This window comes from Dermacentor silvarum, chromosome 5, assembly GCF_013339745.2.
Source record: "Dermacentor silvarum isolate Dsil-2018 chromosome 5, BIME_Dsil_1.4, whole genome shotgun sequence".
Taxonomy (NCBI): Eukaryota; Metazoa; Arthropoda; class Arachnida; order Ixodida; family Ixodidae; genus Dermacentor; species Dermacentor silvarum.
Window position 1 is genome coordinate 102,447,644 of NC_051158.1, and position 23,002 is coordinate 102,470,645.

At 44.8% G+C, this 23,002-nt stretch overlaps 2 protein-coding genes across 2 annotated transcripts in view; both read right to left on the minus strand.

Annotated features, from left to right (window-relative positions):
* LOC119453677 (cytochrome P450 3A6-like) overlaps positions 1-23,002 on the minus strand; it is a 196,716-nt gene that overhangs the window by 77,363 nt on the left and 96,351 nt on the right. The gene's annotated exons all lie outside the window — the stretch shown is intronic.
* Positions 1,649-21,998, minus strand: LOC125945929 (probable cytochrome P450 6w1). Its single transcript, XM_049668330.1, has 5 exons — positions 21,454-21,998; positions 15,124-15,215; positions 10,663-10,803; positions 4,604-4,766; positions 1,649-1,821 (listed from the first exon to the last, which is right to left on the minus strand). Exons 1-5 carry the CDS (start codon positions 21,517-21,519, stop codon positions 1,732-1,734), a joined length of 552 nt encoding a protein of 183 aa, XP_049524287.1. The 5' UTR covers positions 21,520-21,998; the 3' UTR covers positions 1,649-1,731.

A 23,002-nucleotide genomic window follows, 5' to 3' on the forward strand; every position in this document is an offset into this window, starting at 1 on the left:
AACAAGGTATTTTAATGTTAGCCGTGGGGCTGCGCTACGTACTGCAGAATATTGACTTAAGCTTCTTGATACAGATTCACAGCACACCAACAGCGCGAGAAACAGGACGAGAAAATAGACGACGCCCATGTCTGTCAGAATGATGTGATACTACGTACACAAGTCACTGCAGCTCCTAAACAATGTGGTGTCGGCTTTTACGCCTTTCGGAATATTCAGAGAGCACTTGTATGAATAACTACTGCACACGCGCCGTGACGGACGAACCAGGCTGGCACTAAGATTAAAGTTCACAACACAAATTTCATTGCACGTTCAGCAATTACACACAGATGATTTGCGATCATTTGCGGCTTCCTTCAGGGGCAGACGTGAGATTTTGGGTTGGTGCTTGCTGATAATTTTGTTGCAAGAATATTGCTAGGAGCAGGAACCGCTTATGCGCAACTACGAGCAATAAACACACATCCTTTCTTCAGAAGCTGACGTTAAGCACGGGTAGAACGAGGGTCTCCCTGCGTTGAAATGACGACTTCGCTGCAGCCGAATTCCGAATACTGCATGTGCGATGACAACAACTATAGGGGCTTGTAGATAGGGCCTCTTGTAATTTATTGTATCGCAGGAAGAACTACACGGGCACGAAAGACACACGAGACAGTGCGCAGCGCTGAACGACCAGCTGCGAACAGCTGTTTACGTCCGCCATGTCTATACGTATTGAACTTCATAAACCGCTGTTGCGCACTCCAAAACAAATTAAACTTTGAAGCGTTCTTAAAATACAAAACACGCGTATTATTTTCTCCGATTAAACACTGGTCAGTAATTTTGTAACGCACAGGTGTTTCCATTTCATTTGAAAAATTACACGAGCTTTGCCAGAAAATTTGGCAGCAAGCAAGCCTGGGCGTCGCATCAGTCGCGTTGTTGAAATCGCGATCATGTGAATTGAGCCCTCAAAAATCGCATTGCGACGCGCGTGATCGCACCGATTTTTTTAGCTCCAGTCGCAGCATGTGCCTTTATTTTTATGATTATCATGTCACAGAGCCTGAAGAGAAAGACACTCGCAGGACGGTAGAAATTTGAATGAACCGTAGCAGAACTAGGAATGTCGCTGACGACAACGCTTCGACAGAGAGCCTTGCCTTCGTCAGGGGAGCAACTGCTTTCGTTTGCAACGTTTACGTGCGCGTGGCTCACTCTTCCCCACCCTCTTGAGATTTGCAAGGATATCCGAGATCGCCGCGCAAGAGCGTGCTCTCTCCGAGGTCCTTGTCACCGTACGCCGGTGTTGTCACCGCTTTCTAGGGAGAAGCGGAACAGTATATGCTCTGCGTACAATACGTCGTCATATTGAAGCTCTTTCAGGCCACATTTTTGTGTCACTAACATCCTTACTTGGAAAGTTAACAGCTCTGCTCCTAGTCGATAATATATACCAGCGCTCACCGGGAGCACATGTCATTTGAGACAAAAATGCTATATTTGCCATGTCCCTTGTTCATTTGAGAGGCAGTAGCAAAAGTACACAGAAATATTTTTTCACACACATTCAAGCTTCAGACTGAGGTTTTCCAACGAATATTACCTACCTGTTACAGCATATTTTTTGCATTATATGGATTGATTTATTGAACATGTGTGAATAACAGTGCTTTTTTATTTCGTACTAATGTTTGCGGTCGATAGAGTAATATGCATTTTGACCAAGTGCCACTTGAAGATTTACTTCTTGCCGTTGAGCCTATGCACACGAATTCGCACATCTTCTTTAGGAAATACTGTGAAAGAGTATGTGTCCAGTTCAAGGTCGCGCTGCAACGAATGCAAAAAAAATATTTGTTAAAAGATATCAAACACATGCACGGCCGTACACTTGCTCTATACGTTATATTGGAGGCAGTGATATTGTAGTAACTGAGAAAAGGTAGCAGTGCGTGCATTTCCCTTGTTAAAGGCAGCATGTCTTTGAGCTTGCGCGTCATCATGGTCAGGCCTCATAGACCTAGTCCTGGCGGCATGGTATTCCAAACCTGAAAATCACCCGTTTCTCTTGTGAAAGTTCGTGTGATGTATCAATAACACATGCTATATCACCGGTCGCAGCCCAATAAGAACACATAAATGAAACAAATCTATGGAACTTTGCACCGAATATCAGAGAACAATGCAATCGAATGTGGTATACTTATCACGATGAAAGAAGAAGAATGTTTAAAGATAGAATATTACTGGCGTGATGTTTAATAGGAAACGAACGTTTTCGCAGAGCACCATAGTGGGAATTACAGGGTGTTTTATTTTAGTTTCACCAAATTTTTTTTTAAATTGCCTGTGGGAGATAGCATAATTATAATCCTTGATCTAAACTACTCGATGAGGCGGCCATTACTCCCTAGAGAAATCGAAATGCCTAATTGAATAATCAACACAATTGCGCTAATTACCTTTTTAATTATATTTTGCGGCACATCTTTCAATCTAGGAATTATAGCCGCTGAGTTCGCTTAGGACTAACGTTAAGAGACAGGAAGAGAGCGGTGTGGATCAGAGAACAAACGGGGATAGCCGATATTCTAGCTGACATTAAGCGGAAGAAATGGAGCTGGGAAGGCCATGTAATGCGTAGGATGGATAACCGGTGGACCATTAGGGTTACAGAATGGATACGAAGAGAAGGGAAGGGCAGTCGAGGTCGGCAGAAAACCAGATGGGATGATGAAGTTAGGAAATTTGCAGGCGCAAGTTGGAAAACGCTAGCGCACGACAGGGGTAATTGGAGATAACAGGGAGAGGCCTTCGTCCTGCAGTGGACATAAAATATACGCTGATGATGATGATAATGATGAATTCTCAAGGCGTATTCACTTGGAACGAATTCTCAGGATTGAAACAGTTTCGAGATATCAATTTTCAAAGTGTCCGACGAAATGCACTGGGGTTCCAGGTACTTTTGTGCTTCCATGCATAAAACAGCATTTTCCTCAAAAATATTGCCCTTCAGCCTTATGTAGGCCATATCTAGCATAAAAATTTAGCTAAGGTGAGGAACGAATGCAACAAAATCAGAATTGTATATGGTGAAAAACATCTAATTACCTCTAATTAATTGCATTAATTTCCTGGTAAATTTGTAAATTACATATTATTAATATTCGCTTATTAACGGTCATTGTGATTTAAGTTTTTTTCGAGTGACCAATTACATGTAACCAGTTGCCTTATTGTTGGAACAAGCAGTAACAGGAGACGAAGCTTTTAGCACTTGAATTTAGCTAGAGCTACAATATATACACCGGCAGTCCTCACCTGTGGCAGCCTCCTGTGGACACCTTTTTGGGCACCTTTTTGGGCTACGCTGTGTTTGTGGCATCTACAGGCGGTCAGAGCTGCTGCTCAATTCTTCGCTCAACTCAGCGTATAATTTCTCTCATATCGACGAGTTTTCGGCCGTTAAACATACCTGCCGTTGTCGGTCTGCGTGATGCACGACTCGGATACACTTATTCTGCGATTGTAACACAAACCGTATTTCTAGGGCTGTATGATAAACATTGAAGGTTTGTCCATCTTTTAGAAGAACGTGAAGGTCTGCCGCTATTTCTTACAATTGTTCGGCTTAAGTATAAATGGCTACGAGGAAAGGGTGCCGGCAAGACCTCCCCTATATGCTGGGCGAGGAAATGAACTGGCGCTGTTACAGCTTCAGATTGATGGCCACTTCGGAAGTTATGGCCAGCAGATCACCTGCGGACTATTTGTTTTTCAGCTTTCCTCCAGCAAGAGCGTATTCACCGAGTTCCAACAACAATGAACCACAACGCTTTACAGAGGGCCCAAACACGAGCATCGCAGCATTGACCAAGCACATTCTCGTGCGCAAGGTATTCAACGCTATAACACCGCCATTCTTTCGAGCACGCACATCGAGTCAGTTTTCAGTGTCGCTGCTGACATCTTCAGAAGTAAAGGAAGAAAGGTGAGGAATAAAAAATGTCAAAAAGAATGGTTAGTAAGGATAAACAACGTCTGGATGGCTGAAACGACGCACTGAAAGAGCCAGGCCAGCTCGTTTTATATGCTTACTGTATTCGTGCAATACTGTTCCGAGCCACCTCCTTGGATAAATGAAGAAGACGACGATCGCAGGGACGTTGCGCGTGTTCAGCCATCTTCGCCATCTCTTTGTATATTCGGCTTATATACTGTGCTTCTGTTTTCGTCTATTTGACGCCCCCTCACAATATTAATGAATTTGAAATGAATTGGTTGCTTTTTAATAATTGCTGAGTTAGCTTTCCGAGGGAGTAATCGGTAACTATACTATAAAATATGTGTTGAAGTATTTGCTACTGTAATTCGGTTACTTTCTTTTGTGTAACGTGCACAATAGGGAACAATATGAGTTAGTGGGCTAGTTCACTGACATTCATCATGCATATTTCTACGGAGCAACGAATACAAGGGGCAGTGAAAATACAGAAGGTGGCAAGCATATTGAGGTTCGACCGTCTCTCGCCTTGTTGCGCTAAGGAAGCAAACACAAAGAATATAAGAATGGTCACAGATGGACATAGCAGTACACAATATGCGATACCTTTTGACTAGTGCCCAGGGTGATGCGATAGTGGCGAAGCACCTCCGCAGTAGCTGAGGCCAACTCAACAAGCGCCAATCGCGTTCCGATGCAGATGCGGGGGCCCAGACCGAAGGGCTGGTACGCAGTCGGGTTGATTAAGCGCTTGTTTTCTGGACTGAACCTGAAATTGAACAAAAGGCATATTGTTACACTCTTATGTGCGTTCTGGGTTTACGCCTCAAGAGGATGTGGGGCATCCAAGAAGGTGAAGGAAGACGACGACGTGCGGCTAGCTAGCTGAATCTCGATCGGCACTCAGCTGACTAAGGCCGTCGCGACTCAGTCTACTTCAATAAACATATCACTAAACGCCTTTTGTTGGTGTAACAGAGTGGTGGAGGTGCGGGGTACGACACAACGTACTACGGAGCCGCAGCATCTACAACTTTGCCGGAGCCGCCGTCTTGCCGGTCTCTTGGCAACGACGTTCATCAAGTCTAAGGATGGAAGTGCACAAACGCCAGCGCCAGGTGTACCAGCTCAAAGGTCAACGCCAATTGGACCTTCGCATCACTACATGGAACCACGCTCATTCTCGCGAAAAGCGGGCGAAGATGTCGATAAGTGGTTGACGTGAGCCGCTACAACCCCAACGGTTGTAGCGGCTCACCCGTGCGTCACTCCGCTTGAATATATCGTACTGTTTCTTAGTGAGACAGCGCTGATGTGGTTTGAAAATCATGAAGGCTCCCTGAAAACGTGGGAGTGCTTCGTGGATGGAAGAAATTAAGAAGTGTTTTGGAGACTCCTACGCCAAACAGAAACGCGGGGAGCCAACCCTAGTTTAAAGAGCTCAGACTCCTGAAGAAACGTGCACTACGTACATCGAAGATATCCTCAAGCTCTGCAAAATAGTGAATTCACAGATGTCGGAGGAAGACCGAGTTGGACATCTCCTTAAAGGAATTGCAGAAGATGTCTATAATTTCTTTTAGGCAGGGAACACGTTGATTCCGTCTCGGATGTCGTACGTCACTGCCGTACGTTTAAAACGTTGAAGACTCGTCGCGTTACGCCGAAATTTGGACGACTGGCGAATGTGAGAACCGTGCCAGCGGCGATGAGAGCCCGCCCGCCGATCGTTCGTCTACTATACAGCAGATCGTGCGTGAAGAACTGTGACGACACGAGGAACTTGCGTGCAGCGTCATGCAACAACCTGCTGCCTATTCTCCGCAAAACACGGCGCCTGCAGCACCGTGCGCTCTGTGGCAACCGTCGCTATGTGTCACGGACATCACCCACAGAGGAGCTCCATGGCCTCGTGAAGGCCCATTTATGCCCGAACAACGACAAGAACACCCTCGCCCAGGCAGGTTTCCACGCAAACCGACTGTTCCTCCTGTTCAGCAGGTTCAGCCACTTCATTTGGCCACACGATCCCCCATGGATGAGCACTTCGTGGAGCCATTCATCGATCGTCGTTTACCTGTGTGCTACAGCGGCGGCGACTTGGGCCACATTGCCAGGTACTGCAATCACCGCCAACCACCGAGCTTCGACCAATCTACGATGTCGAGGTGGTACCGAGCTCCACTTGATGAAACGTATTCACCCTCGCACACATATCCAGGAGGCAACCCTCACCAGCACCCAGGGACGCTGCGGAACCGTCATCCAGCATCCGATCGCAGCTTGACACCACCACCCGCTCCTCGCATAAGCCAGTAATGATATAATCCTCGGCTTTGATTTTTTGAATCAGTGTGGTGCACTGTCGACTGCAGAACGGGAAACGTTAGTGTAGATACGAGCTTTTCGGCTGCGTTTACGGATGGCCCACCGAATGACGAATGTGTGCTTTGAGTACCCAGTGATACAGTTCTGCCTCCGTTATCTGCAACCTGTGTTTCAGTCGCCTGTTTGAATACCACCGACGGAACGTTTGACGCTATTGTGGAGCCCGTTCATATGAGCTGCATCAAGAGGAATGTGCTGATACCGTATTGCACGCTGTCAATTGTTCACGGACGCACAAGCTTATGGACCGTAAACTGTTCCAGTGAACCTGCAATACAACCACAGGGTCTGCATCTTGCCGCCTACAATGAAGATGAAGTGCTGTCACTCGCCATTCTTACAGAAGCCCCTGATTCTTCGGATGAAAGCCTTGTCGTTATGCATGCCCTGCTGCGGACTCCTCCATTCTAACTATGGTGAACAAGTCACTCAGCATTAACCAGCGTCAGGAAGTCGCGAATATTCTGCTAAAACATGCCGGACTGTTTGACTTTTTGCTAAACACGCCGGACTGTTTGACGAGGCGCCACCATTGTTTCCCCCTTCTCGTATACACCATCGCATAGATGGGTGATCTGTCCAACCACTGTGACAGAAGCAGTCCAGAGTCTCGCCATCGGAACGCAAGGTTATCAACGATCAAGTCCGCGAAATGCTAAATAAGAATGGTATACAAGAATGTTGTAGTCCGTGGGCAGCGCCGGTGATCCTGGTTAAAAAGAAAGATGGTACATAGCGATTTTGTGTTGACTACCGTCGCCTCAACACCATCGCCAAAAAAGACGTGTATCCACTGTCACGTATTTGACTGCCATCGACTGCCTTTCATCAGTATCTTACTTTTCGTCTGTTGACTTGAGGTCGGGGTACTGGCAGATGCCTAAGCACAAAGTAGAACAAGAGAAAACGGCATTTGTAACGCCAGACGGACTTTTTGAATTAAGTGTGATGCCGTTCGGGCTGTGTAATGCGCCTGCGACTTTCGAGCGCTTCATCGACAACATCCTGCGTGGTTTGAAGTGCGAAGTGTGCATGTGCTATCTAGACGATATAGTCATTTTCGGGCGCACGTTCAGTGAGCACCACATCCGTCTCGACCTTGTGTTGGACTGCTTGGTAAAAGCAGGTTTGGTGCTCAACTCGCAGAAATGCCATTTTTAAAGCGCCAAATGATGGTTCTGGGCCATCTTGTCGATAAGGACGGCACACGACCCGATACAGCGAAGACTGCTGCTGTTGAAGCCTTCGAGCAACCTCGTTCTGTAAAAGAGCTACGCAGTTTCCTGGGCCTTTCCTCATACTTCCGCCGGTCTATTCGTTGGTTTGCCAACATCGTGTATCTACTGACATGCCTCCTCCAAAAGGGCGTTCCCTTCGAATGGACCCCTGAATGTGAAGCCAGTTTTCGTGAGCTGAACTTTCGTCTGACGCCCCATCCCATTCTCCGACACTCCTACCATGCGGCTCCCACAGAAGTTCGTACGGACGCTAGCGGTATTGGCATCGGCGCAGTCCTTGTTCAACGCATCGACACCAAAGAACACGTCGGCACCTATGCGAGTCGCTCCTTAAGCAAGTCTGAGCGCAACTATACAGTCACAGAGCAAGAATGTCTTGCAGTGATTTTCACAGTACAGGGCTTCCGGTCATACCTGTACGGGTGCCAGTTCACTGTGGTGACAGACCATCATTCTTTATGCTGGCTGGTTAATCTTCGTGAACCATCAGGCCGGCTTGCGCGTTGCACACTTGGCTTACGGGAGTATGATTTTACCGTTTCTTATAAAAGCGGCCGAGGGCACGCCGATGCTGACTGCCTCTCGCGCATGCCGCTTCCAACGACGGACTGCGACGCGGACAATTTCGATCGCTATATCGCATCACTGGAGCCAGGATTTCCTGATATCCATACCTTCAAGGTCGAGCAACAAAAATACAGAACTATAGAGCCACTACTCATTACCGCTAGGAAATCAGCACCATCCTCTCGCTTCTGCGTTCGTGATGCGGTATTGTACAAAAAGAGGTATTCTACTACAGGCCAATGATACCTCCTGGTGGTCCCAGAGAACCTCCGTGTATCCATCTTGCGCGCTAGGCATGACGATCCAACGTCTGGTCATTTCGGATCTGCGCGAACACTCTACCGCGTACAAGAAAGGTTCTACTGGCCTAAAATTCGTCAGACGACCGACCAGTAAGTGTCCATCTGCAACGAGTGTCAACGTCACAAGCGTCCGACGAGCGCTCCTCCTGGCCGACTACATCCAGTGCCACCCGCAAGAACTCCGTTCGAGCAAGTCGGCATCGACCTTATCGGTTCTTTCTCGCGGTCATCTGATGGGAATCGCTTTTGTTGGCGTAACAATATGAGTAATCGAATGAATCGCTGTGGCGAAGAACACAGTGCATAGAACAGTCTGACTTGTTATTTCTCGTTCTTTGCTATTAAATACATTGTGGCATTCATAATTTATCGTTATAAAATATTGTAAGATGCCATAGAAGCATAGACTTCTGGAGTGACACAAGAAGTTTACCCTGCGCTTCTTCATTGCATGACAGCCTGCCGGGTGATCAAATTAAACTTCGCGCGTGAACTCCCAAGAGATGGTGGCATTATCTTCCTTCACTTGCGCCTTTTTTGAAGCAGGGTCTCGTCTGCTGGTACTATATTCGTCGATCCCCTAAAGCAGTCATTTCCTATTAATCTGGGCATTTAAGGCTGGTGAAGAATGGAATCGACCTTTTACGCCTTAAGTAAGCCTTGACGAAATCGTTCGATCATAATTTTTTTTAATTGCTTCTGCGGGCCGGTTTAAAAACCAAAAGCCGCCAGTGTTCCGAGTCATTTCATTGCGACTACCTGTGATAAGTCATTCAGGGGACCAAAGCTTCAAAAACCCACGCGACAACGGAGTCCCAAAACATGTAATCAGACGGCTGTCTTACCGTTGATTCATGGCCTATCCCATAAGCTCAAGGAAATGAGGGCAGCGGTTTGGTCTCAGGCTGCGTTTTTCGGCTGAGCACACGATACTCAAGATAAAAATGCATCTACTCAGCTGTTAACAAACGTGCCGAGGCGCAGACATCGAGGAAAGCATACAAAATGAAACACGTTAAGAAGCTCCTTGCTTGTAGGCGTGGCTTAATGAACAACACAGCATTGACATGTGGCATACGCTATATTGGCCGAATTCACGTTGTCGACACGTGCACTGAAGTGAACAGAGCTATTCGTTAAGATGCCCCCCTTGTTTCTATTTCGTATAGCATTGATCCATGTGTAGATGTCAGCCAATGTATGAAAGAACCATCTTGTTCAATTGGCATCATGAAGCAACCACCAGAGAGATAGTCGAGCCTACTTCAAACATTGCAGTGGCCCTACCTTTGTCATCCAGGCTCCTATATATTTGCCGAAAGAAGATATCAATTTTATTCAGGCCCCATAATGTTGTGTCCATTATGGTTTCTTTCCAAGATGTCTATGTTGCAGTGCAGCGCTTCGATCCTGTTTCTTGTTCTTTATTGTGGGCCGTTATTATGGCACTGCTTATCATCTTGCTTTTCGTAAGCCCACGAGCCTGATCTGTTTTATTTGTTCCGTGACGCGTCTCTCTCCAGGATAGGTATTGCGTAAACTATAGGCCTAATATTCTCCCAAGTCACCCTAATTGTGTTAGGGTATATAAATAAATATTCATGCTGAGAGTACTGCTGTAAAGAGATGGAGAAATTTATCCCAATTGTCTTGGAGATTTGGTACACGAAGGACAACCACCCCTCTATGGAGATACACCCGTGCTTTCAGAATGCTTGTGTCGTTCGCACAAATCACGTTCAGGAAAGAATGTCTAGAAATTAGTTAACCCAATAAAACTCCACGTGCCATCTTTTATGGGCCGTTTGATACCTCAAAAGAATGATCTGAGTGGAGGGGAATTGAATTCGAAGCCCATAGTACCGTTTTTTATACGCTGAAACGATGTGTCAGTCGTGGATGATTCAAATTTGAATAATAAATAATATTTAGTGGACGCATTTTTTTTTAATTCCAACAACATTTGCTTCAGCATAATGTGATTTTGAGCTAGTTAGTTCATGCTAGAAATGGACTAACTTTGTTTTTTTGCGCTAGAACCACATTGAAAACATTTCCTGTTTTTCAAAGAACATACTCTACTGGGCCAGAAATAACGGTGACCAAGATCCGATTTTTCATAAAATTGAATGCTGTCTCAATTTCCCGGGGTTAAAGAAAATACTCTCACCTTTCTGGGTCAAATTTTTCCGGTTCATGCCAGTATCTGGGATCATGATGCAGCTGATACGTAGGCACTATAACCGACGTTCCTTTCTTGATAAGGTACTTCCCCCAGTGATAGTCTTCTTCCGCACACCGCGATGTAAACCTGAAGGAAGGGGTTCGGAATATGAAATAAATGTGAAAGAAATGTTGAGGAAAGATGGATAACGCCCACTCGCAAGTCATGAAACGAACCATAGCAAGGCTAAGGACAATGTGTATCTGAAAATAATAAAAGAAATATATTCGACAACGCAAGATATGGGTTCGGGAAAATGCCGAATCTAGAAGTACTGTAAGCATCCAATTTAGAAATACAAAATAAGTGCGCGTTCTGCCGTCTAGAAGAAGGTTGCTATATTCTGCCTATTCTGAAGACGTGCTCACTATTAGGCATGTAAAGCGATTCTGTCCTACCTGCTCTGTCTCGACGGTAGCCGTTCAGGCCATTGAACACTTCAAGGCTATAACGACGAGCCCCTAAATTATCCGCGTGCAGAAACTGGCGCTTTCTTTCGCAGTAATGGATACCAGTGGCGTGCGATTATCGTTGTCCTTCAAAAGGTCAACTGCATGATTGAGTGTGTGAGACTTCCGCTACCGTTACACGTACTTGTAATGCTCGCACCAAGCTCATGTGGTAAGTAGACAATCATAGAGATAGTGGCGAGATTTCAAGTCGGAATTCACACCAGTAGTTACATGGACCACTAGTGGCATTGATAATGATCACCGCTCAACGTTCACTGACTGTGCGACTTGTACAAGATCGTATTTAGGAGTCCACGTTGTTCAATGTAACACCTGCCAGAGTTAATTTTCTGGTTTTTAAGAAAGAAGGGTCCATTTGCCTTTGCTTGTGGGGCTGCGAGCTGCTGCCGCGACGGCGCAAGCACAAACTTGTGTCACCGCCTGCCGGCAGCTGCAGAAAGCAGCGTTTTAGGGAGGGCTCCCGCGTGTTCCAGGAGTGGGAAACACGCGGCAACTCGGCCTAATCTGCGGCAAGTTTTACACTGAACGGCGTGGACTCGAAAATGCGATCCTCCTACAATACTGCAGCAATAACAGTAGAGCGGTGAGCGCAAAATCTTTTTTTCGAATGCGTTAAGCGAAAGATGCAGCACTCGATACAAGTACACTAGTAGACAAGAAAAGTACACAAGGCTTTAACAGTGGGTTTGAGCTAGTGCTCATCGGGGTTGCCGCTTAAGAGATAATTATCTCTTCAAGGCGGACGACGTAACATAATTTATGTGTGTCACCCATGGAAAGGTCATCTTAAATCAGTCTATTGCATTCTGTAATTGCCTGCGGGAAGAAATATTATTTGAAACAGTTTGTGTTGAAACGGTATTCTTATAAGGTTAGTGGATGCTTGTCACATGAATGTCTCGTTTCAGACTGAGATATAAACCGTGAACTGTCAATGTTTCTTTGTGTGTGAATTTATAGTGATGGCATAATGTTAAGAGTTCAGCTCTTTCAATTTATTCTGAGGTTGAATCGAATAAACCATATTTGTTGTAGACGAACCTAACGGCTTTGCTTTACACAGCTTCCAGCTTGTTAACTAAGTGAATTGTGGCTGGGAACCAAAGTAGGCCTGCTTATTCGACTACAGGTCAAATAAAGGTATACAAGCAAGAGCTTTGTTGTAGGTAGTGCTCATCGGGGTCGCTGTTAACGAGAGAATGATCTCCTTAAGGCGGATGTAACTTCTGATGTAACTTCAGCTACTTGTGATTTTTGCTGATGTACTTTCAGAGCTCCGTCCGGTTCTTTAGCTACGCGCTAATACCGCCTGTAATAGGTCCTTTACCTATTGTCACCTGTAAGTATTTTATTAGTTTTTAATGTGATACCCGGTCAAGCGCTTTAGAAAAGACAAGTGAGGTAAGGTCAATCTGCTCTTGTTGGTGGATGGCCAAGGAGATATCGTGTATCAATGCGGTTGATTGTGTAATTGTTAAACGACTTGTACAATACGCGTGCTGAGATAGTAACAAAATGTGCTCTTTTCCACAGCAAGTAGTGATATATTTAAGAATATTGTGCTTGAGTAGTTTGCATATTGTCCTTGTTAGTGACACTGAGTGATAGTTTGTGACATCAGCTTCTCTGCCTGATTTGTTAATTGATATAACCTGTGTCGGTTATATAGGCAACGAACATGATGTTAATGATTTTTTAGTGTTATGCAAAGCTATTTGATTACTCATTTGGAGTACCAGGTGAGAAACTCATTCGGTATATAATCAGGTTCTGGTTTCTTTATGACATTTACCTTTAGGAAAAGGATAAAAAGAGCTTCGCCTTCAAGAGTGGAACGCGATAGCATTCAATGATCCTTGACTACAGTGTACTAGAAAGATATTCATAGATATTCTACAGATGCTACAGATATTCTACAGGTACTTTTCTACAGGTACTAGAAAGAAAAATCATCATTTTCTCGGCCGCGGGCGGCAATGCCGACGCCGACATCAGATTTTCTGCGACACGGGGCCCTAAACGCTATCGCATTAATAGTCCCTGCTTCGTCTATGCAAGCAGGTTCCATGCTGTTGGCCCTACATACCTTAGCATGCGGTGGGTTGTCTTTGTGTGCTGCGAAAATTTACCTAAATAATTTTTAATTAATAACTATTACCTCTTCCTTTGAGGGGCATTGCACTTTCTTTCTGTTTTTTAGGATTTCAATAGTTCCAATATTTTTGTGGTCCATCATTATAAAATTAGGCAATGGGAAAGAAAAGTAGTGATTCTTTGCTGCCTTTAATTGTGACTGCATTCAACTGATAGCTGCCGCAAGGATCTGCCTAGTTGTAAGATTCGGTATTTGTAGAAGAGTTTCTTAGGCGCTTTGCATTTTGCGTGAATAATGTTGCAATTTATTCATGAATTGTCTTTTTTATTTTTTAGTTGGTACGCAGTATAAAATTCAATGGGATACAACTTTAAACTTTCGGCCACAATTCAATATCAGCATTCGTTTGCGCAGCATCAAGCTGCGCAAACGAACTATATTCGTGTGATAGGAGGTCGGGTATGCTAATACCACCAGCATTATTGAAATCAACAGAAGTTAGAGCTGATATGGAGGGCTTTATATGGTCAAGCACTGGAATGGAACGCTGTGTGCTCCGATATGCTGTCTATTAACTCAAGGTTGGCTTTATCAGTCGAAAAACAGTCGCTAACAAACACCAGGCCACCCATATTTGGGAAATGCCCATGCACACGTACGAGTGGGCTGCTTAATATTTTGAGAGAAAATAAATGTTAACATAGCAGGCAAAATTATGTCGGAAAAGGGTAATTGATGTTGCATCCTGTACCAGTTGATATCGGGTAGGTTGAAATCGCCATCCAGTATAATCATACTTGTAATAAAAAATTGTCGAAGTTTCACCCGAAAGGCGAAGCATCAATTGCGATAGCAAATTAGTAGAGAGCTACACGGAGTAAGGATAGTAGTTTTATCAGCTGTATAAACTTGGACATGCAGCAGCACCAGCAACGCGCAGAACTGTTGTCGACGCCGTCGGCGTTTTGCCCGAGTTCGCACCGAACGCGCGCGGCGTTGGTTACTGTTGCCGGTGCCTCTGGGGGCGGCTCGGGGGTTTTCGACGAGATCAGAACGGGACACTCGTCGAGCAGCGTCGGAAATCTTACCCACCTTCTCGCCTCGCAACCTTTTTATATAAATACGCATTTGGTGCCGCATCTAAACGTCGCCTCCCCTCCCTCCCTCCCGTCCCCCACGGACTTTCGCGCGACGGAGGAAGTCGCGTTGGCTCTCTATATACGGTAACTGTAAAGGAGGAAAAAGACGCCTAATTCTGCAGCCTTTAAGGGAGCACGGCGCAGAACGTGCGTTAGCTCTCCGACGTGCGTTCGCTCCCCGTGAAAGCGCGCGTCCCTCGCGCCCTTTCACTCGCACATAGAGCGTCCGGAGCGCGGCCACGATCTCATCGCCGTTGACGTCATACGGAACCTCACAGCGACGGCGACGCCGACGGCAGAAATCCGCTTTGGAGTGTCCATATAATTGCTATCGCAATAAAAGAGAGTGCGGGCACGCCTACAAAAAATACAGAACCTCGTATTTTGACGAGGGACTGCGACAAACGCAGCCAACAACAACTGGGCAGGAAGTTACGTGTATTTTATAAAAATAACTTCCACCCCTTCAACTTCGGGAAGGATCGTGAGAGCAATATCTTTCCTTATTAGGATAACTACGCCTACGCCACGTGTAGGTCTGTCTTTATGTCAGATTGCGTAGTCAGGCCGCGTTATCTTGAAGGCACTCACGTTATTTGGCAGCCATGTTTCGGTGAACGCAACAAAGCCGGGTTCAGTGCTGAATAAAAATGATTCTATGCTTAATGCTAATACTAAAGGAATTGCGCAAAATTCTCACGTGGATGATGGTGGATAGAGCCGCAGGGTCTCAGAAATTACTTGGTTCGTGTAAGGAAGTGTCGTGATAGTTTGAAAGGATAGGTGGTCTCCCTGAAAGAAAAAGAGAACGGGTGAGCAGCGTTGCAGTACTTGGATCATTTAGGTTCGGAAACGATGTCCTGGTCATTCCTGCTGAATGCATATATAACTTTCTTGTGTGTAGGAAGCAGCCAATACAAACGCCTTTTAAAACATACCCCACACTTCATCTAGCAAGACACTTACAGTGCCATGGAGCTCAAGCACTCATTTTTAGGATTCCCAGTACTTACGCAACGTGTCATATCGCCGCTTGCTGCGGCCAATCATGTGATCGCGCCAGTGCACTTTATATGCCACACGCACTGATAAACAAATGTTCGAGTTTTTGCGGCTGCCCATCAGTTGCACTACGTACTTCACAATGGCAAGAATGAAGTCTCGGTACAGCTGCACTACTAGGCACTATAGATAAAATATCTTTCCAATAAAAAGAAAGCAAAAAACCTGTTGTTGACGACTCATGGGACGGCACAGCTGACATCTAGGTGAGCTTACAGCAGACGCCGCGTGACAAGTAATAAAACAACGCGGAACGACTAGACAAATATGACCAACGTCACAGCCGGGACCAAGTTCATTCTAAGAGTGTGAAATTCACCATTGTGGTTATTTTACAGCCGTCAGCAAGATGTCCCAATGGCACACGAAAACATCAAATCTATTAAAAGTAGCCTGCAGGTTTGCTTGTAAACTAAAATTTACTGGGTAAATCTTGTAAGACCATATGATGAACTATTTCTTTAGACATAAACAACCCGGCTATGCAGACGTCGTGAAAGCGCACATACTCGGTGAAAAACAGTCGAACATATAATGTTTCCGGGGAATAAAAGCGATTGCTCTCATGATATCCTTCGTTCTATAGGCCAGAGTCTGCATGCTTGCACTATTTGTGATCGCACGTAATTAAAATAGTTGTCATGAAGAGTATATTTATCAACCTAAATAGCAATACACTTGCCACGATCCATCAGCTGGAATTGAATATTTGGTCTCTCACCTGAGAACTGCACTTACTATATATAACTATCACGGAAGTGCGTATCCGCACGAATAAAAAGTATCTGACGCCTCCGTCACACTCGGTCTAGCGCGCTACATTTGATTAAACGGGATAATTATACCGGGTATTCCAGCGAACACTAAAAAATGTTTTTTTTAAGGAAGCCTGTGGCAAATAGCACAATCCTAGTTCATGAGTTGGTCTACTCGAAAAGGCGGACGTTACTGGCAGAAAAAATTTAATGCATGATTGGCTAATTAATAAAACATTACTAATAACACTTTCATTATTTACCTTATGGTCCATATTGCAATTTACAAATTCTAGCCGTGGAGTTCGTAGGGCGGATCCACTTGGAACGAAATCCCAGGATGACACCAGTTTCAAGATATATTTCCCGAACTTTGCAGACAAATGCATTGGCGTTCCACTTACTTTCTTAACAAAACGTCATTTTATTTATTGAAGCACAGAAGTCACTGGCATCATCAACATCATCATAATCATCAGCCCATATTTATGTCCATTGCAGGACGAAGGCCTCTCACAGCATATATCCAATTACCCCTCCCTTGCGTTAGCTAATTCGAAAGTGCGCCAGCAAATTTCTTAATTTTATCACCCCACCTAATTTCCCGCTGTCTTCGACTGCGTTTCCCTTTCCTTGTGTAGTGACCTTATGAGTTGTTTATGTGTGTGCACTGTTTAAAAGCTCGTCAATGAAGAAAGAAGAAACAGAACCAGGCGAGGCAGGTGCAGGTTGCGCGCGTGGCAGCGTTCAGAAAAGAAACAAAAGAAAATGAAGACGAATAGACGGCGCTACCGAACGGGCAGAGGGTCTCGTGACTTGGAAGACGCAGGACCAGTGCGCTGTTCCGGGAGCTCCTGCCGCGGTACCCGAGGTGGCCCTGAGGACAACGAGCCTGCCTGTGGGTGCAGACGCGGAGTGGCGCCTGGGGTGACGCCGTTTGCAACAGGCCTGGCTGTTGCCTGCTCGTAGCCGCCCGTTTGAGCAGTGTCAGGGCGTGTCCGGGGCGAAGCCTAATCGAGGCCTGTGCTTTGAGGCCTTCTGTTGCTCGAGGTGGCACGTGGAGTTGTGGCGGTGGAAGCCACCCACCCTACACCCGTTCGAGTCCTCTGGCCACGGTATTGCAGCCGTGGGCCACCGCCTGCTTCATCTGATGACCTGTGCCGTCATCGTGCTTTGGCTCACCTCCTACGAGGGTCATCGTGCCTTGGCTCGTCTCTAACAGGAATCGTCGCGACACCTCAGACGATCTACCGCCGATCGACGACACCATCAGGACTGAACTAGTGAGACGTACTTGCTCTTTCCTTGAATGCAGCGCGTGGGACTGTGTTTGCTTTAGGGACCTTCACTATATGTTCTGTGTTTAGTGCTTGTTTTGTTTCAGTCCTATTACCTTTAATAAATGTTCGCTTACATCCGTTCGCGCGTCTCTGACGTTCATTCACACAGACATACGTGCCGCACAAATATTTCATCACACCTTGGTGACTATTCTGTAAATCTAATGGTCCACCGGTTATCTACCCTGTGCATCAGATGGCCTGCCCCACTTTATTTTTTTCCTTTAATGTCAGCTAGAACGTCGGTTATCCCCGTTGCTTTCTGATCCATACTACTATCTTCCTGTCTCTTAAAGATACGCCTATCATTTTTCTTTCATTGGTCTTTCCGCTGTCCTTAACTTGTTCTCGAGCTTCTTTGTTAAGCTCCAAGCTTCTGCCCCATATGTTAGCACCAGTAGAATGCAATGATTGCAAACTTTTCAATGACAGTGGTAAGCTCCTCGTCCGGATTTAGTAATGCGTGCCGTATTCACTGCGACCTATTTTACGCGCAAGCGTCCGTAAAATGGGCTAGATTATGTTTGTCTCCGCGACGGAAGAGAGCGCCGGAGGGGGAAGGCTGCTGGAGGTGGACAAGAGAATCGCCGCGTTCGCGCCCTTTCCGTTTGTTCTTCGACGCTGCGGTGCTCGCTGTGCATGTTCGCGGCATCCATACTTTTGCGCGTAACCTGCGTTCACGAAGTAAAATATCACGGAAACTTTTTTATTCTTCTGTAAATTTCCTTCTCATGGTCAGGGTACCCTGTAAATATTTGATCTAGATAAATGTACTCGTGTACAAACTCTTGGGGCTGAATGGCGATCATGAATTCTTATTCCTTGCCAAGCTATTGAATATTACCTTCGTCTTCAGCATAATAATCTTCCACCCCACTCTTGCACTTTCTCGGTTATAGTTCTCAATAATTTGTCACAATTCATATGGAGTGTTGCTGAGCGGGACTATGTCATCTGCCAACCGGAGATTGTGAGATATCACAATCTCCGGTTGTGAGTTGTGATACCTTCAATATCTTCACTTTTCTGTGATATCTCCAACAGATATCTCTAACACTGAGATATCTCCAATATCTTCACTTCTAAGCGTACCCACTCTAATAGCTAGAATACTTCTAAGCATACAATGAATAGGATTCGCGAAATTGTGCCTCCTTGCCTGACCCCTTTCTTGACAGGTAATTTTGTAGCTTTCTTGTGGAGAACCAAGGTAGCTGTGGAATTCTTGTAGATATTAATGCGCAATCATTTTATGCCTCATTTCGCAAAACTCCTGTGGCGGGGGGACCAAAACATGTTACAAAAAATGGCCGACGGCGCGAAGAGCAATACGCGTCAGGAAATTCTCGGATTTTTCAGTGTTTTACACAACCGGGATCATGTCTTGCCTATATGCAACAGCTCCCCCAACACTTTTGATTGTGTGCGAGTCGCCGTCGGCGTCGTCTTCTACGACGCGCTAACGACCCTTCAACACGAAATGGCACCGCTGCGCTCCGTGTATCCACTTCGCGAATCCCCCATAGTGGGTAGGAGCCACATACGTGACAGGAAACTGCAACAACAACGCTCTCGACTTCAAACCATGAGTGTATAAAATGAGGTGTACCACCGCCAGCATGTCTCAAAAAGAACGCCGTGCATGGTTACAACGTGCAAAACGACTTGTGGATGAATACCGAAACAAAAACAATTTCGCCAAAGATACTACAATGCTTTCGCATTACCACACGTGAGCAGTCTTAAGTGTCTCTGTCGAATATTTGCCCTAGGGTATTCAAGTGTGCCTCCATTACTCCTTGATTAGGCAATGCACCCATGACTGCTGGTATGTCTAGTTAATCAACTCTCTTTTCATAATCTATGAAAGCCGTATATAGAGGTTGATTTTACTCCGCAGATTTCTCAATAACCTAATTGACAACATGGATATGAGTCATTGTAGAATATTCCTTCCTGAAGCCAGCCTTTCTTTTGGTTGACTGAAATCAAGTGTTTCCCTTGTTCTATTGGAAATTGGTGAATATCTTATGTTACACTGAAAGCAAGCTAATGGGACCATAGTTCTTCAATTCTTTACCGTCTTTCTTCTTATGGACTGATACAAGTGAAACGGATACATGCTTTGTACTTCTTGTCGTTGGAATATTTGGTAAAACATGGCTACCTCGATGATACGCACGGGCAGAGAAATACGTACAACAGACACGTACAAAGAAATACGGAGAGTAAAAATGAGCGCTTGGACCGTTTGTTATTTTTTGGGAACTTGTGTCTGCTTGCTCCTGTTGTTTATGTAGAATGTATTTTGCCTCCTGCCGAAACATAAGAGCACGTTGCGTATCAAACCCAGCAATAACGGCTAACGGTAACTTTTAGTTATAGCGGTTGCATGGCCGAAGATGGCTATCGATAATTTTGCAAAGCCAAACTCAGAAAAAAAATTGTTCTTTTAAGCTATCGGCCTGCTTGGACTAAGAACTGCCTGCATGAACGATTCTCACTCACACTATCCGAAAACGATTCTCATTTATTGAGTGAAATCATGTTTAAAATGCTTTGTTAAGATGTAAAATGATGTTTACAACTCCTCTGCTGCATTTGTACTTCTTGTCTACTAAGTACAATTTCGCGAGGAGAAAACAAGCTAAGTCATGATAAAGCCAGACCTCCATATCCGTAATCTGTTGGAATTAATTTGTGCTGTTATCCATGCTTCACCTCTGAACTTATCCGAAAGAGAATGCTTTATTTATCTTCCCGTGTACTTAGTTTATTTTAGCTGTGTGCATCACCTAATGTTCTTATACACCATTATAAATGCACAGCGTAAAACTTGAAGTTGACACGCTTCAATGTGCTGTACCAATCTTCACGCGGAACTGGAGGGTGTTGACTGTTATTAGTTCCGTAATACACCTACATGCGCGGCGGCAGCCCTGACCAAAGGTAGAGCGTACATAAATATTATCAAAGTTTTACATGTTGCACGAGTTCACATATCGAACCTTTGTTACCTATTGGACGGCAATCTATATATAAATATTGTTGTGAGAATTATTTCCTTCTACGCAGTTCATTTTCACTGATCCGATAAACGAAAGGTTTCTAAAAAGACCATTAAAGGATATATATCCTAGAAACTTCTATGCACAACATGTGTACGACACAAGGCATAAGGAAGACAATAAGTGTTCGTACCTATAAGGCTACGCCATATGATTTCTTTTTCTTCAACATGGCACAAATTTCAGAGCACTTGCAGAAATTGGAAAGTAGTTTCTAAATCCATTTAGCTCTGCAGGCGCAGTGAAACAATTGTTTATTTACTAGCTACAAAAGACTTCGCTTTGTTTGTTCAGCATTATAAACCTTTCCAGGAAAGGAGGTGGTGGTAACTTGTCCGTGCTTTATACCGACTCCTAGTGCATGCCATACTTTGAGAAAGGCCCCATTTTGAGGCACTGTTATGGGGCCACTTTCGAAATTGTTCGCGCATCTCTAACGTGTTCTGTAGATGTTAAGTGCATCAATCAGCCGTCACTGTCGTTATTGCACGAAGTGGTCATGTTTCTTCAAGTTCCATGAGCAGTGTTTATATTCTACCCTATATACAACTACCTGTCACAGTGACTTTATGGCTATGGTGTCCCGTAGCTGAGAACGCATGGCAGCCACTTTTCGATAGGGATGAAATGCAAACCAAAAAAAAAAAAACGCTAGCATTTACCGTGCTTTGGGCGCATGTTATAGAAGACCAGGCGGTTGAAACTACATCGGAATTTACAGTCAATAGAGCACTATCAATTGATGTTATTCCTGGTTAGCACATGCGGAAATATGATTTCATGCAGGAGCAAAAAAGAGGCTCACCTCTTTTTCATAAGCTCCAAGAACTTCTTGCCGCATTTTCTCCTGTATCTCAGGATGTCTTCCCATTAGATAAAACCAGAAATTCAATACTAGCCGTGTTGTGTCGTACCTGCGCTAGTAGAATACGTAAGACCTATTAAACCAGTCAACGTTCAAGCATTCACTTTAGCGTAATGACGATACTTACCCTCCGATGAAGACTGCCACACAGTTGGCTGTCAATTGACTTAGCGTTTCACGGGGCAGAGGTGCTAAGAGGAGAAGTTGATTGGGTATTCACAATAGTGCATTATTAACCTCAAAATATCGGCAGATGCTTGACGCCAAAAGATCAATCGAGTGTTACGGATTTGTTTCAAAACGTAATAAGTAAATATTTATAAAATAAAAAATGAATAAATGCGCAGATGAGAGGGACGTTCGACAGCTATTCGGAAGACTCGAGAATCAGTCCTGAAATTCCAATAAACTTATTTTTAGCTCGGGATACTTTTTTTACGATTCAGAGAGAAATGCCGTGAAGATAGTAGTTCATACGAGACAAAAGATCATGGTGGGTGAGGTACGGGGAGGTGGAATGGAGGTTTGAAGTGATTAAGAGGGGTGCCAAACAAGGAATATTGCTGTAGCCATCGTTTCGACGACACTTCTCTTCGTCAGGGACAAGACAGGCACCCTTGTCAAAACGGTGCTCTACACCGGCGTTTCTTTTTGGACCAGTGTTGCATGAAAATCGTTGGGCGTTTGCTGCTTTCTGCAAATTCGCCAGCACTTCAGCTCTTGCCCCTCGTTCTAGTGGTCAGTGTGACAGCGAGACAAATTGCTCATGGCATGAGAAAGTACGGGCTAGAATCATTAGTCGTTGCATTTGGTGCGGTGTAACCCTCGAACCTTCTCAGGATATATTTGCGAGTACCAGATGCTTACTAAAGCTTCCATAGATCATTAAATTTTGTCAGGTAGGACATACTGACCCCGTTTCAGAAATGCGTGCCAAGCTCTATGAGACAAATTGGTCTTTTATATGTAATAAAATTGCAAAATATTGGTGTATGAAGGCGTTTGTTCTTAAACCTGCCCTTTATTTCAATATTTAAATTTCTCAAGTACATTTGTACAACAACTGAAAGGGAAGTATATATCCTACCTGTGGCGTCCACCATGGATGCATGTTTTTTTAGGCCAGAGTCTTCGCCGCTGAGCAGTCCGTCTAAAAGAAGCTGAGCCATGTCTGGTAAACTTGTCTGAAAACAAAAAGGCCGGTGTGAAGTTATTTCACCAATAGAATACATTTTGGTATAGGACATGTAGGCTTTGGCCACACAGACGTGCGTAACATAAATGTAACATAATTAGGATTGCCAATCATCCCAAACTAATCGGGACAGTTCGAACTTTGGAGTAAATGTCCCGATTAGAGCCAGCCTGGAAGGCCGAAGGTCTCGACGTTTGCATTTTCTCCTGCACATTAACAGTTATTAAACCAGATTTCCTTTTTAAAATGATTGGCAGCAGGGTTGCACACTCTTCTCTTTTGCTTTTGTTTGAT